Raw genomic sequence first — 16,790 nt, forward strand, 5'->3', positions numbered from 1 at the left:
GATTTTTTTAGGGATAATATGATTTTAATTTACTATTGACAATTTCATACTAAAGGGCCTGATTTTTATGATTAGTACAAGAAGTCAAGAACCATATACTTCCTCTATTTCAAAATAATTGATACACTTTATTGAAATGATAATGTTATAGTATTTGCTACGTAATACTTTCGCATACATCAAAGTATAAATCTATCTTCATTTATTAAATATGTGATAGTCACCTTGTTTTTCAATTTTTTTTTTGTTTTGAAAGGTGATTTACAACATTTACCCATACTTCTTGTGGTCCCCTTCTTTCTCTCTGTATTTTTCATAAAAAATGTGTAAGTTTTCTTTAGCAAGTAAATAAAAACTAGGGAAGTATAATGTGGAGATTGTCTCTATGCTTGTTCAACGAAAAACTATAACTAAAGAAAAATAAATAACTTCGAATTTAATGTAAACAATGTTACTTCACCAATTAATGTCAAGCAATCAGTTTACTTACTTACAAAATCACTATCAATTTCCTAAGGCATCAAACTCCCAATCGATAATATCCTTGTGGCTTTTGCTAAGCTTTGTTGATGAGCTGCACTCAGGTGTTCCTTCTTCGAAGTCTAACAAATTCCAATCGGTCTTCACTGAGCCTTCTTTAGGCTTCAATTTTAAGGAGCTTCCATGCCATGTTAATTCTTTTGATGATTGATATTCCAAATTTGGTCTTTCCAGGGATTCAAATTCTACTTTCATTTTTTCGAGGATGTTAAACAACTCCGCTATTTTTTGTTCATCATTCCTAGAAAAAAAGATAGAAATATGCAGATGGGTAACACCAATATACGTAGCAAAATTAGGTAATTCTGGTAATTATAAGATTTTAGTTATTTTGTTTTGAAAATTTATAAATCTAAGTCTTTATGGGAGATGGAAGTTTGAAGTGTATAAATAATGTCATATAGGTATGATATATCGCTAGATAAATTTAATAAAGTTTTAATTGATTATGATAAATATAATATTAGTAAGAGAAAAATAAGAATAATATCCAAAAACACAATATAATAGCTGTTAAAATAAATCGTTATTTTTTTCTCTACCCCTCTCACCAAATGCTAAGGCGATTTTGCTAACGCCATCATCTTCGATAAGGAAATCGAAATCAGTAGATGCACTGGTGTTCATGCGATTAAAGTTCCTAATCCAATCTAGGAAAAGGATGTTATAAGGAAAATGAAATTGCAGAAATGATTGCAGTAATTCCTCCGACATTTTTGGAGGATAACATCCAACAATCAATGAATAAGGAGGTGCATTAAGATTAGTTAAATATGATGAAAAGTTGGAAAACCTTCATCAGCACCATTGGAGGAGAAAATGGCTAGTAATTGAAGCGATATTCAGGTAATACTCCATTGTTGCTACTATTGAATCTGAAGATATTCACGAAGAGATAAAATATTGCTCTTCTACTGTTGTACGGTATGTCTTGGGTGCGAATCCACCATTGTCTGAAATGGAAGGATACTTCAAGATAATTTGGGGTAAAGTGGGTATTGATAAAATTGCTCTTATGAATAAGGGATTGTTTATTGCTAGGTTTTCATTTGTGGTATCTTACTTGAAAATAAAAATAGAGGACTTTTAATTTTTTTTTATCAAAAACCTTTGATCACTAAAATGTGGGATCCTGACATGGAGATTGACAACAAGAATATGAAAATGGTGCCAATTTGGATCAACCTGTATGATCTTCCATTCAGATTTTTGGAGGGGGGGGGGGATCAGTTTATTCAAGATTATTGGTCAAGTAGGGAAGGTGATTAAAAATGGACAATGCTACAAAGACAAAAGAGAGGTTGTGATCAGTAAAGGGCCTCTTGTAAATGATGACATGTGTTCTGGTCTTTCAGATGCTTTCACAAGGGAGGAAATCATGGCTGTCATATGAGATATTGATGGAGGGAAGGCCCCAGACCCTGATGGGTTTGGTATCTTCTTTTACAAGGGTGCCTGGAAGATCATTGGGGAAGACATTTGCACTGCAATCATGAACTTCCTCAATTCAGGGAAGCTTTTGAGAGAGATTAATACTATTAGTATTACTCTCATTCCCAAAGGTAAATGTCATGAGAGTGTAAAATAATTTAGGCCTATATCATGTTGTAATGTAGTCTACAAATGCATCTCTAAAGTGTTGTGTGCTAGATTTAGAGTTGTATTAGCAGAACTTATAGCTCAGAACCATGGAGCTTTTGGTCATAACAGGTTTATAGCTTATAATATCATGTGTGCCATGATTTAGTTAAGGGGTATGAAAGGAAGAATTCTTTGGTCGGATGTATCATTAAGCTCGATTTACAAAAAAGCTTATGATATTGTTGAATGGAATTTTGTGGAAGAGATGCTCTTAGGCCTTAAATTTCCAAGACATTCCACTAATCTCATCATGACTTGTGTAAGATCTCCTAGATACTCTCCTGTTATAAATGGCTCTTTACATGACTTTTTTGAATAGAAGAGAGGCTTGAGACAAGGAGATCCACTGTCTCCCCTGTTGTTTGCCCTTTGTGTTAAATACCTTTCAAGGGTTTTAAAGTTGGTTGGGGAAAAGGAAGGGTTCAGGTTTCAACCTAAATGCAAAGACACCAGACTGGCGCATTTATGTTTTGCTGTCGACATAATATTATGTTGCAAGGGAGAATACAAATTTGTTCAGTTGTTAATGCAAGGCTTTAAGCTTTTTTCAAACATTACAAGTTTGTAGGCTAGCCCTTCAAATCTTCTGTGTATTGTTCAGGTATGAAGCCTACTGAAATGCAAAGAATCCTTGATATGACAGGATTTATCCAAGGTTATTTCCCTTTCAGATACTTACGCATTCCCATATGCTCTAAGAAAATTTGTGTTGTTGATTGTGACAAAATTGTGAAGAAAATGTGTGCTAGAATCAAATGTGGAGCCTTAGAAATATGTCATTTGCTGGGAGACTCACTTTGATAATTCAATGTTAATGACTTTGCAAACATATTGGGCCCAAATTATGATTTTACCCAAAGGTGTTTGCAAGAAGATTAATAATATATGCAGGAGCTCCTTATAGAGTGGCATCGCTGATTCAGGTTGTCCTAGGAAGCTGGCTTGGAAGGAAATTTGTAAGTCTAAAAAAGAGGGAAGGCTTGGTACTAATAATCTTCAAATGTGGAACATGGCTGCCATGAGAAGGCATGTTTGGAGACAGTTAGTATTGGAGAGCTATTTGTAAGGTGAAAGAGACAGTTGGTATTGGGGAGCTATTTGCAAGGTGAAAGAGACACTTGGTAATGGAGAGCTATTTGCAAGGTGAAAGAGAGAATGAAAGGTTACTTGACAAAGGATCAATTAGAAAATATGGCTCAATATTCAATCAAAGTTAGCTATAGAAGCTTAGTTCATGTTAACAGAGAAGTTTACTGGGCAAAGGTTGTTTGGTGCAGACTAGGAATACCAAAACACAGATTCATACTTTGGTTGGCTGTTTGAGAGAGATTAAATACAAATGAAAGATTGCTGAAAATGGGTATTTCCCAGGATGATAAGGGTTTGCTTTGTGGTATGGAAAAGGAAAGTCGTCAACACTTATTTTTCAACTATCATTCCAGCAAGAGATGTATTGAGAGGGTGTCTAACTAGCTGGGCATGGATAAGAATTCAAAGATCATTTTAGAGATGATGAGAAGTTTACATAGGAAGAAAAGAAGTAAATTCAAAAGGAGTGTTCATTATACAGTCTTGATGTGCATAGTATAGCATATATGGCATGTAATAAATAATGCTTTCTGGAACTGTCAAGTGAGATGTATAAATCAAGTCACAGATTGTATAATACAACATGTATATAATAGCGTACATAAATAGCATCATTCGTAGAAGTATAAGTCATAGTGATTATAGCTGGTTTGTAAATATCAAAGAGAGATAAGTGTCTTTGGCTATTTCTAGCCTATTTGTTTCTGTAAACTGGCTTTGGTTTCAAAGCTTGAACTCCAGCTGTTCTCTATTTTGATGCAATAATATCTCACCTTTCCTATAAAAAACTAGCCTCAAAAGCAAGTATTCTTTCCACTCTTATGAACAAAGGAAAGCTATTGATTGCAGAACATATTCAATTGTTACGAGCTTAATACACTAGGGATGTTATAAAGGAGATTGATATTTAGTAATCCTGATGATAAGGCTCTAAATACAAATGGCTTTAATAGTATATTTTACAAGCACTGTTAGGATATCACTGGAAGGAGGTAACTGATGTTGTTCTTGATTTCTTTATAACATGAAAATTGTTAACTAGGAGCCAACTTGTTAAGAGTGTAACCAAGAGTATTCATGCGTATTGGGGGCAACATTTTATTTTCCTAATAGTGTCATAAAGGAGGCTAATAGTATTTGTAGATATTTTCTTTGGACAAGAACCTCAAATAATAGCAGGCTTGGTGCCATAGGCTGCCTTTATAAATATCATTAAGTGGAACTGTGACAACCATTAGCAAGTTGGCTTGGTGTGTTGGTTAAAAGAAGCTAAGGATAACCACTCGGTAAAATGAGTGAGTTGCATCTGCATAAAGGATACTAATTGGAGTAACTCTGAAGCTCCTAATCTTGTAAGTTGCGTAGGAAGTTTATTTGTGCAGCGATAAATGAATTAACTACTCAATTGTAGAATGATCAGTGGTTGGGTTTGCATAACATTTACAATCAAGAAGCATTCCAAGATGCTTATGGAAGGTACTCTTATCAGCAATGGAGTACTTGTGTTTGGAACAAATATAGCATGCCCAAACAAAAATTTATCTTATGGCTAGTTATTCAGGGTATGTTGAAAACTCGAGCTAGAGTGATGAGCTTGAACTTATGTGATAATGACAGTTGTTTACTTTGTCAAATGCATCCATAGAACAACAACCACCTGTTCATTGAATGTCATTTTAGTAAAAGTTGTATGTAGATAGGGATGGAGTGGTTGGGGACAGTAATCTAGATTTATGATGATAAAATTAGGCATGTAGCTCAATGACAATTGATGGAAGCCTAACCGTACACCCTTATCACCTCCACGGAATCCATCTTAATGGAGGCGATAGTAATGGATTCCTTGGTATTATTTTATCATTGGGCATATGCCTTGCTCAGTTGGTATTAAGACTCCCTTACATAAGTATATATGCTATATACCAGAAATGTGCCAGAGTCGATACACTTGCACTATGAGATTTTAATAGATAAATTGATATGGATGTAAGCCTGACATGGTTGGAAATCAACCATTCTTAACTAGTGATTTTGACATTCTAAACAACCTTTTTTGAAAAACGAACTACATCATTCTTTATTGGCACGATCTTTGACAAGCTAGTTAAAATTGAGTATTAATACGATCTTTTTTTTTTATAAAAAAAAAGTTGTTTAGATAGTTATAATCACTTCTTCAAGATAATTTTGAAACTTGTGCCCAAAAAAATTATTGCAGTCATACCTATTTTGACCGGTTTGTCAAATTCGTGCCCATAAAGGGCATCAGGTGGCATCCGTGTTTTTAAAAAAAAAAGTCATTTTAAAGGTCAAAATCGCCATTTAAGATTTTCTCAAAAGTTGTCTTCAATAACATTATCTTATTGATAGTCCTTCTAACCAGCTTGTACATAATGTTGTCTAGTGGCGTCCTTTTTTTTTTTAACAAAAGTCTTTTTGAAGCTCAAATTGGCCATTCATTATTGTCTTGAAACTCGTATCCAAAAATTAAGAGTCAACAACCTAACTTGAGAAGAGTGTCTGTGACATCGTTCTTTTGATAGGAACACCTTTTAGTATATTTGTATAGATTTTCATGTTGCTTTTGTATTATTCTTATGGTTAATTATATGATCTAATGAAATTCGTTAAGATAATTTAACTGCAAAAAAAGATTGTGATAAACATATTATATAACTAATTTTGATAATTGATGAGAAGCTGTAGATATAGAATTGGAAAAGTAACTCACCCTGTGTAGCATCTGGGAAAATCTTCATTTTGGTTATATATTTGCTTCATATCTTCTACTAATGTAAAAGCAATTCTTAGCTGTAACATAGAATAAAAGTTTTCAGCAATCACGAAATAAATATTTCCTTCATCGCATTATAATCCTGAATGTTTTAGTTACATATTTCAAGTTATTATGCAAAAATGAGTAGTAATTATTCGTCATTAGTAAATAAGTTTGTCTTATACCTTAGTTGAATCTTACAATTGTTTTAACTATGAGTGAGGCAGTGTCTTAGTAGTAGATTGTGATAATTTTCTCTTATTAGTATCTAAGGATGCTTAATGGAATAAATAAATTGTCAATAAAGATCCTGTTATGGAAATTATATAATGAATTAATTTTTGTAGAGGGTATATGATTATAAATCGAAAAAAATAAGACATACTTAATTTTTTGTTCTTTTCTGTGCATGATTTTGGCCGGACACAATTCTTAAGAAAACAAGAAAAGAAGTAGTGGAAAAAGGGGCTACAAGACTACAACTACTAAATATAAAAGTAAGAAAGAATGTTTCCCAAAAATGAATATGATGCAACTAATATACAACTTCCATATATGAAAAACGATGCAATATAAAAAAGATAGACGATTTTTTTTTCCATAAGAGCATAATTTCGGAAAGCCTTAAATTACAACGCATGCATGCTATAGAAACTTCCACATAAAAGTTCTTGTACAAAAATCTTTATGTAATCACAACTTAAAGGCTCTGTTTAGCAACACATTTAAGTCACCTGGAATAATTAGGTGCTAAAAGTTTAAGTCACCTAAAATAAATAGTCGTGTTTGGGGTAAGAGTTTAAATGAAATTTAAGCTCAAAAATTGACTGAAATTCAGTTGCTATCTATCAGATATAGCATCTCAATTTAACGTGCTGAAATTTTCAGCTACCTTATCAGTTCAGCTCCTTTCAGCTAACTTATCTGTTTTAATTTAGATTTATTTCATCTTATGTTCCCAAACATAGCCAAAAGTGTTGGCATTATGGTATATACATCAAATAATAAAATATAGAGTAAATGTTATAGTGTTACCTTGGTATCTAAATCTAGATATTCTTCTTCTAGACATGTTTTTGTTATCATCACAGGAAAACTTTCATCCTCTAAAGGAGCCGTGTGTTCTTGCCTGGAAATAGTACAAATTAGTGTTTTTTTTTACATCAAGAAAATTTGCATTAACTAAAACATGCAATACAAGTTAGGACTAAACTATAATAAAAAAAATCATACAAACATGTGGTTTACTAGCTCTTACAAACTATATAAAATTAGAGTAAAACTGCCAAGGAACTGCTTGTTATGGAGGCCTTCAATTGTTCAATGATTGAGTCATAACTTTGCAGATATGTTGTTGACAATCTATTGACTGTAGTAGTGATCAGATAATCGAGAAGACATTGTAGCTTTTTAGAGGAAGACAATATGCAATAAAAGGGTATAAATACATGTTGGAAGTGGTGGAAGAAGCGCGTTTCTGTCACAATCTAGAAAACTAACAAACAAAAACGAGAGTTGCATCTCACAAAATGAGCAATTCTAGTAACATTTTGTCACTTGGAACTCTTGGCTTAATATTCTTTTGAGAGAACATATTGGGTGATTCCTTTTGGTAGGAGAACCCCATGTGATTTGACATGCTGAAAACCAGCAGGTTGAACTGGTGTGCCACCTTCGCATTTGATTTTTTCAGGGTAAAGATCTTTAAGATCCATGTCGAGCTGAAATAAGAGCTAATCATTATTAGCTTTCGGACCCACCTCATATTTTCAAAATCGAACGTACATCCTAACTATGAAAACACTTTCCCTCCTTGTCCATACCCACATTTGTTTTGAATAATCAATAGGGGGACCCTAAACTTTTTGGCTCCCCACTTTCAACTTTCATTGTTCCAAGTTCTAATGTATTATCATCATTTGGTCTATCACATTAGAACCTTTTATCCTATTAACTCTAGTATGATTGTAAGATCTAGTTCTAGAGAGCGGGATGTGAAAATGACTATACCTAACAGCTCTTCAGCCTCTTAGTTCAATTTTACTTTCACCAAACACAAACCTACCCATTCTACTCTTCCCAAAATAATCAACCACCCCCTTAGAAACATAAGCTTGAGATCCAAAATCCGTAGCCAACCACAAAGAACAATATTAACAATTATATTATATTCTCCAACAATATTAGCAGAATTACCAAATATATTTAAAAAACATCTCACTCATAATTAAACCACTTAAAGAGACTTACTTGGACTACAATAACAGAGAAATTGTGAAGTAGGATGTAAAGCATAAACCCAGTAATCTTGGAAAATGACTACTAAAAATTTAGAGATATTTAGCTGAATTGTTGAGCCCAATGATGCTAAATATAATTTGTGGTTAGAATCTTACTTCTTGTTTGCTCTACTTAAGAAGAAAACTACAAAGAACTACCTTGTTGCACCGTCAACAAAGAGGAAGGAGGGAGTCATCCATTCAGATCTGGTCGGTGACGACCTTCGAAGAGCACGAGATGCTCAGGCCGTCGACGAGTGCATGCACTACTAGAGTTACGTCTTTTTTTTTGGAGGGGGGCCTGTTGAGAGGAAACCTGTCGAAGAGGAAAGTCCTAAGCTATATTCTTTTTTTAGGCAATTTAAACTTAGATATCGTATACACATAAATTAAACAAACACTAGAGATCTAAACTTAGTAAATTAGACTCCCCACCTTCTAGGAAGGTTTGGAGCTAACCCACAACCATATAGACCTGCAACGAGCTGCTACAACTAGCAACTTATAACCATAAGATCAAATGAGAAGGAGATGTCGAAGCTCCTCACTACACCTACAAGCAACTTTAAAAATAATTTTCTTACAACTTTGGATAACATCAAACTGAATCGCCCCAAAAAAAACATAGTTCCTCTGGTACCAAATATGATAAACTGCCTCAGCAAAAATCATTACAAGCAACCTATTTTAAGGAGATTTGTTATGACTTTTAGCAGCAATAACCTTGATTTCTTCATCCATGCTTCTATGGTGATTGACATCCCAAGCTGCTGGAGACACAAGGTCCAGATTCTTTGACAATTAGAACACTCAAAGAAGAAATGTGAAACAGTTTCACTAGCTTTAGAGCAAAAAAACACAGGATATGTCACTCAAGATTCCCCAATCATGCAATCTACTCTTTGTAGCAAGTCTATTGTGAAGCATTAACCAAGTAATAAATAAAGCTTCAAGGATGGCTCGATTATTACGAATGATGCTCCTTTGAAGCATTGTAGTCTGCGTTTCCTTCATGGCTATATAGAGCTTCTTGATGGAAACTTGACTTGCATCAAGCAGATGCTGAGCATTAAGATTAAGAAATACGATTATTCTTCTTAATATAGTAAGCATGGATCCATTTCATCCAAAGCCTATCTTACTTCTAACATATGGCCCGAAATTGCTTGGACACAACAGCTTTATTCCAAATAACCAAATCTTTCGAATTCCAGCCACTACAAGCTTTTTTTCAAACATAAAGTATCCCAAGCAACTGGGGTTTTCTTCTCATCACTATGCCCACTCCATAAAAAGCTTCTGCAAATACCCTTGACTTCCTTGATAACTTTTAGGAATAATAAAAATATGGAACCAATAGAGATGAAAACCATAAATAATGGCTCAACCTAATTGAAGCATGTCATTTTAGGATAGATTGCTCTTCTCTAAGTTAGCTTCCAAACCTGAGGCACCAGATAACTTACTAAAAGCTTCAAACAAAAGCTAAAAGGAGCTATGATTAGCCCTGGAAAACATGAGAAGATCATCTGCAAACATCAAGTGGGTGATATACACTCTCTCACACCTGGGATGGAAATTAAAATCTAGAATGTGCTTTAGACTATCCAGGCATCTAGAGAGGTACTCCATTCCCCCTAAGCTATATTCTTGATACTATAAAACTACACATATGATTTAAGCAAAACACATGGTCTCGTATACACCTAAACTACACATAAAATATAAGCAAAACACAGGATCTCGTATACACCTTGAAGATTTTCTTTTGCTATTATATACTAGTCCACTTATCTTGATATTGTTAGTGTAAGTCCTACGATGTTTGAGCCTTTGACTTATCCTTTGCAATAAGATTTTCCGAATGTTTGTTTTGCATTTACTCAAGGAACGAAGCTTTTAAAGTTATAATTAGGAAAATTTTGATGATGCTGATTAGGGTTTATTAGAGTCGCAAAGCAGGTTGGTTTATGGATTCTTATTTTATAAGTATATAAAGTGTCTCACTTGTTTATTCTCGCAAACACATACTAAAACATGACATCATGTGCACTCCAAAATAGAGTATTAATTTTTACTGACCCTATTTCTTTGAAATTCCCGTGAGATGGTGCTCAAGAATTTTTTTGATACTACTTTTCCTCTTTTCCTTCATATCGGATATCTCAATTCTCATCAGAACATTTTTGCTGGTGGTGTTTGTCTTTCACGACTTTGGCATTGATAGCTCTCACGGTGAAGTTGTTTCTCGTGTTTTATTCCTTCTTTACATAGTCCTTTGTTAATTGAGCAGGGGAGATGACAAAGCCATACTTATCGACTAGGAGGCTATGTGTAATGTGTGTATATTATCTCCATCGATCTAAAGGACCTATAAATTCATTAGTCCTATATCTCTAAATGGAGATATCTATGATGAGTGAGGACATATTTTGGCAATAATCTTTGTGCCAAGAACAACATAAGTTTCTTTCATGGCCTTTTTTCGAATTTGACCAATTGTCATCCATGTATGGGGTAACATTACTGCTTATTTCTTAAATTTGTAATACTCTTGGCTAGTGTCGTCTCGGACACTTTCAAGGCTCGGAGCGAACTAAAATTAAGCCCTTAAACAAGGGGGACATATTTCATACAATTCATTAATATTTCATTATTTTTTATTTCAACCATAAAAATACAATCCAAAGAGGGAAAGATAAAAATGATGAGAGAAAGGGAATAGAGTAAGATAAAATTGTTGGAATAGTTGGTTAAATTAAGAAGAATACTATATAAGAAAAAAAAATTATTCACATTAATTGAAGAACTTTTAAGAGTCATAGCTATGAGAATTAGGAGCGTAATAGTTGGGAACCAAATGAATTAAGAGAAAAAGGTTAAAGATAGAAAAGTTTACTTAGAAGAAAAAACGATCACAAATTTCTTTTAAAGAATTTATTTTAAAATAAATCTGTTGAAGATTTAGGGCCCTTAATAAGGGGACACTAAGAAGTCACTAAAGGTGCTCCCCTTATTAGTCAGTGCCACCATTTCCATTTTCATCCGTTCATCTATAATTTTTGCTATACATGTTCAACTTATGTGGGGTGTGAGAGAGTGTATACTCCAGTCCCCATTCCCATTATTATTTTTTTAAATCAAAAATTAAAAATATTTTATTTTTTAAAAACATATCACTTTCTCCCTCCTTCCTTTCCCAATACACATCAGTATCATGCTACAAATTTTTTTTAATTGCCCAGTATCCTTCACGGCTTCACGTAATCACGTTCAGATGTTGGAGTCCGTCGGACTCGGCCATCGGGACACATGCCGACCACGCGACCAGCCGACCACGCGACCAGCCGACCACGGACCACTGCGCTGCACGCCAGCACCGCTCCTCCGACCTCCGCGGCTCCGCGGCAGCCATGAGCCATCAGGTATTGAAATTGGAAAGAGTTTAAATTTTAATTCTTTTACATTATTATTTTCTAATTCCTAAATTGCATATTTAAAATCTTATTTGGTTGATATTAATTATAATAATATCTACATACATGTGTGAATTTTCGAATTTATGAAGTTTGTTGTTATGTTTTTTTGTGAATGTGTGAATTTTGTGAAATGTGAATTTGTATAAATTAGGTAGTGTCAATTGATTTATAATTTTCTATGATAATTTAGTTTCTTCATGATGGTAATTTATTGAATGATTTTCATATGGTTTAATATTTAGTTCATATGTTTTAATTTGTATTAAATAATGATTAAGAAAATGATGAGTGATACACCTAGATAAAAAAAATCAAAGGCAATGAAAAAACAACCCGATCTTCGATTATCTCAGTTTGTTGTTAAGTTTTTTTTTGTGACCCCGCGATTTTGAAATCCTGGCTCCGCCACTGTGTGATGATCTTAGTCATCGTCACTCTCTTAGGTTTGGTCTATGATTCATAAATAATAATTTGTTCAGTTTAAGACCTTAGGAAACTATGTTAATGATTTGCTAAAGTGATTCAAAGATATTATGCAATGAATTGGTTAGTTATACGAAGGGTTTCAGGTACATGTTTTATTGCTTCTAATTATGGTCAAGCTCGTGAAGCTTAGATGCGTTATGAATTTCTAATTGGCCTTGATACTACAAAGTTTTGCAATGCACTTACGACATTGTTGTTGATGTACCTAAAGCCTAGTCTTCATGTTGTTATTGCAAAGATGTCTCCATTAGAGGAAAGACATCCATCAATTGTTTAGGGATAGAATGTGTAATACTCCTCATAATTAATTTAAAGGGATTTAGCAGGATACTCATTCTAAGAAGATACATCTTCGTTTTACGAAGATTATTTCCTAAGCTACTCCAAAGTGAAGTGTGCTTGGCTGGAGTAGTCCAGGGCTGGGTGACCTTGCGAGAAGATTCTTGGTGTGTGCGTGAGTAAGGAGAAAATGTGGCGAAAGAATTTGTATTGGTTATTAAGGACATTTATTGACCTTGGATGCGCATTGGTGATGATAGACTCGACTTCTTATGGATCAAGTGTTACAGATGGTATCCAAGCAATCTTGCGATCGTGTGATAATCATGTAGATAATTATGCAGGGTTAGTACGTAGTGGGGAAGATTATTGAGTTATATCACTACTTGTGGTCGAATATGTGATTAGTATCCAGGCTTGGGCGACCTAAGGTCGTTGTGGCCAAATATGTGGTTGTTGTAGTCGTTGGAGCATTGTTGTCATCAAGTAGGGTTGTATGTAATACCCGTCATGATTGCTTTAAAGAAGTTTTGCATGCTACTCATTCTAACAAGATGCATTTATCTTTATTTGAGGGATCTCATTTCCTAATTTACTTCAAAGTTAAGTGTTCTTGGCTGGAACTAGTTTAGGGATGGGTGACATGTTGGGAAGTTTCTCGAGGTGCACATGAGTGAGGACATAAAGTACCGAAAGAACTTGTATTGATTATTGAGGACAGTTATTGGCCCACTAAAACTTTTGAAACTTGTAGTGCATAACTTTCAATACCTAATCTAATATTGAACTACATATAATAAGAAATTTATATGTACAAGAATTGTGTTGGAAATAAAACTTTATACCTATTACTCATTAACAGGAATTGACCATGAATATATATATATATATATATATATATATATATATATATATATATATATATATGTCAAAGAGGTAAACATAGACATCAATGTATCCAAATATATATTATGCATAATTTCATAATATTCTAAAATGAAACTAGATCATAAATAAAATTTAAGAACATTAGAAAAGTTTTGTTTCCATTAGAAATTTTTTTTATTTTCTTCTCTGTTTCACTATTCAAGGTATAGTATGTAAGGTTGGTCGAGCAAGGAGTAAGTCGAGGAAGTATGTTTACAAAAATAGTAATCTAGAAAATCGTGTAACATCCAGAAAAAAGATTAAGTTTGATTATATCCTTTTTTTTTTTTTGAGGGGTTAAGTTTGATTATATCCTAGAGAAATATAAGAACAACGAAAATAGAAATATCTAGCATAAGAAATCTACAACAAATATCAGCTTTGTGGAGCATGTAAGTTCGCTAATAATCCTCGGCAATAATCAACTATAAATATGTATATACTTCACTTTGGGATATTAATAAATAAACTATTCTTGACCAACACAACCAAAAAGTTTCGCATATTTTTCTCTCCTCTTATATAACACATCTAGTTAGCCTTCCTAATCAAAACCACATTACATCTACCAAATTTCAGTAGTGGTATCAAAGGCAATATTACCCAATGCCCCCATTATCTAAATTACTCCACAAATACAACCAACTTCCATTCACAAACTCATAACCAATATGTACACATTTCTTAAAATTGTCGTCCGTAATTTATAAACCTCAAACACTTAACTATCCCCAAGTTAATTGGGTACATACATTTGAGGGAGAAACAACAATGGCATATGCAAATAAAATTTATGTATTACATGATTTATAGAAATTATTACAGATGGTTATGAATAAGAAAATGATCTGACTCAAGAGACTACTTGAAATGAAGCAAAAAGAAAACAATATAAACAAAATCAAATAAAGCGATAATTATACCCTATCCTTAATATATTGGGGAGTGGATGAAATGATTCTCCCTACTATTATGGTTGCTACGACGGTCAAAGAGGCTTAGATTGGAGTATTTTAGAGACATAATATAGGGGCTACGAAAAGAGAATTTCTCTTTAAACTCTTATTTTTCATGGACATATTTTGATAATATATTAATAAAAATTTGAGAAAAAATTAGTTGGATAACAAATATTACAAATCAAATTTGAACTAATGGAGATAAAACTGAAGATGTCAAAGTAATCCAAAGAGTATTAAGGAGTCGTCCTAAAAGCTATGTTCATATAGTGGCCGATATAGAAGAATCTAATAAACACTTATATAAATTGAGTTTAAGTGAATTAATGGGTTCTCTTCTAGCACACAAAGATAGAATGTATATATTTTCAAAGCAGTCACTAGAATAAGTTTTTCAATTTATATTCAAATTATCTAGTTATGAAGAAAATAAAAAGAATTAAAAATGGCTTTGGTAAAAATTCCTAAAAAGGAGGAACATCATATTCCCGTAGTCGGAGGAGAGGAAAATATCAATATCAAACAACTCGAGAAAATAATCAATATGGCCCCTAAATTAGTTTATGTAAAAAAACGGTCATGATATACAAGATTGTCAATATAAGTGCAAAAGATGTAAAAGACACAACGACTTCGACAAAAATTGTTGATTTCGACAAAAGAAATAGGCCTATTTTACAAACAATAAAGAGCCTACAATTCAGTTTTTTTATACCTATTTATATGCACACCAAGAATCAAAATTAATGATATATCCAGTGGTATTACAAACTTGATGAATTTCAAAAAATTTAAATTACTCTTGATGATGGAAGCAACCAAAAGATTATTTGTCATGGACAATTATTGTTAGAAGAAAGGCTCGTCTAAATTTATTCACAAGGTTTTCTATGGTCACGAGCTAGCACAAAATTTATAAAGTGTGGTCCACTTGATCCAAAAAGGCTCTATGGTGAAATTTTATTCTAATAAATATATAACTCATATTTAACAAGAATAAAAGAAAATTAATTACTAATATTGAAAATGGCTCCTAATAAATATTTCATTTGAAAATGTCATTAAAGCATAATGTTGTTCCCACTTCGATGAATCCACATTATGCAATCTAAGATTTGGGCATTGCAATTTTCATAACCTAAACTATTAAACCAAAAAAAAAATGGTGGTTCAACCTCCTTTTATGAATAATGAAATAAAAGTTTGTTAGGGTTGTATTTATGGAAAGATGCGTAGGTTACCATTCCCTATGTCATCTTGGAAGGCCATAGCTTCATTAGTGCTTGTTCATATAAATATATGATGTCCTACCAATAATTCTTCTCTTGGCAGAAAAAGATATTTCTTACTATTTGTTGATGATTCTTCTTGCATGATGACGACTTATATCTTGGAGAAAAAATGAGAATCATGTTCCCATTTCATGTTATTTAAACGCTTCGCAGAAAAATAAAGTGGGCATTCCTTAAAAATTCAGAGAATATATCATGGGGGAAAATTTCAACAATTTTCTTAAGGAGCACAAGATTGAAAGAGAGTGATAGTAAGACGCACACCTCAATATAATGGTGTTGCAGAATGAAATACCTAGGTATGATGCAAGCCAAAAAAATTTCAATTGTGCGTTGAAGCTACCCATACGTGTATTTATATCTTTAACATATCTCCCGCGAAAGTGGTAAAGGGTATGACACCCTTTGAAACTTGGCATAAAAGAAAGCTAAGAACGGAGTACCTCAAAATATACGAGAGCATCACCTATGCCCACATCCTGAACGAAAATTTGGAAAAGCTTGACAGAAAAGGTGAACATTGAATCTTTATTGGACATAGTGATGAGTCTAAATGGTATCATCTTTATCCACTTGATAGCAAAAAATAATCCTTGCAAGAGATGTCACGTTTGATCAAGGAGCACAATGGATGTGGGCATAGAAGAAATCACATGGACAAGCTTTTCTACCATCAATCCCAAATGAGGATGGAGGCTCAATTCAGCCAACAACACAATCATCATCAAGTGTATCTTCATCAATATCTCCAACAACATCCTCGAAAGCGGAGAGTCTAACGTTAAAGTAAAGTTCTCATAGTCCAGCTCCAACAACTCGACGATCACAACTAGATCAATGACCACTAGGATACCTAGAAGATTTCCAATGCAATCAACATATCATGGCTCTCTTTACTAGTGGACACAAAGCTTCGAAGAAGCACAAGAGAAGAAAATGGATCGAAGCTATGACTAAAAAGTTCAAGATGATCAAGACAAGGAACACATGGGAGCTAGTTGACAAGCTTGAAGCAAAGGATATTATCAACCTAAACCGGGGAT

At 33.5% G+C, this 16,790-nt stretch overlaps 1 protein-coding gene and 1 long non-coding RNA gene across 3 annotated transcripts; one reads left to right on the forward strand and one right to left on the reverse strand.

Annotated features, from left to right (window-relative positions):
- Positions 1–411: 411 nt before the first annotated feature.
- On the reverse strand, positions 412–8,583 carry LOC104898801 (uncharacterized). 2 transcript variants are annotated; one of them, XM_048648701.2, is made up of 4 exons: positions 8,443–8,583; positions 7,082–7,175; positions 6,002–6,081; positions 412–781 (listed from the first exon to the last, which is right to left on the reverse strand). In XM_048648701.2, exons 2-4 carry the CDS (start codon positions 7,130–7,132, stop codon positions 505–507), a joined length of 408 nt encoding a protein of 135 aa, XP_048504658.1. In that variant the 5' UTR covers positions 7,133–7,175; positions 8,443–8,583; the 3' UTR covers positions 412–504. The 2 variants fall into 2 exon arrangements, with proteins under 2 accessions (XP_048504658.1, XP_048504659.1); XM_048648702.2 differs by lacking the exon at positions 8,443–8,583 and adding an exon at positions 8,297–8,433.
- A 1,703-nt stretch (positions 8,584–10,286) lies between these two features.
- LOC125499646 (uncharacterized) lies at positions 10,287–13,124 on the forward strand. The gene is made up of 2 exons (XR_007276630.1): positions 10,287–11,750; positions 12,617–13,124. It is a non-coding gene; the product is annotated as an uncharacterized LOC125499646 (long non-coding RNA).
- The last annotated feature ends 3,666 nt before the right edge of the window (positions 13,125–16,790 follow it).

Source organism: Beta vulgaris, chromosome 7, assembly GCF_026745355.1.
Source record: "Beta vulgaris subsp. vulgaris cultivar EL10 chromosome 7, EL10.2, whole genome shotgun sequence".
In the NCBI taxonomy this organism is placed as follows: domain Eukaryota; kingdom Viridiplantae; phylum Streptophyta; class Magnoliopsida; order Caryophyllales; family Amaranthaceae; genus Beta; species Beta vulgaris.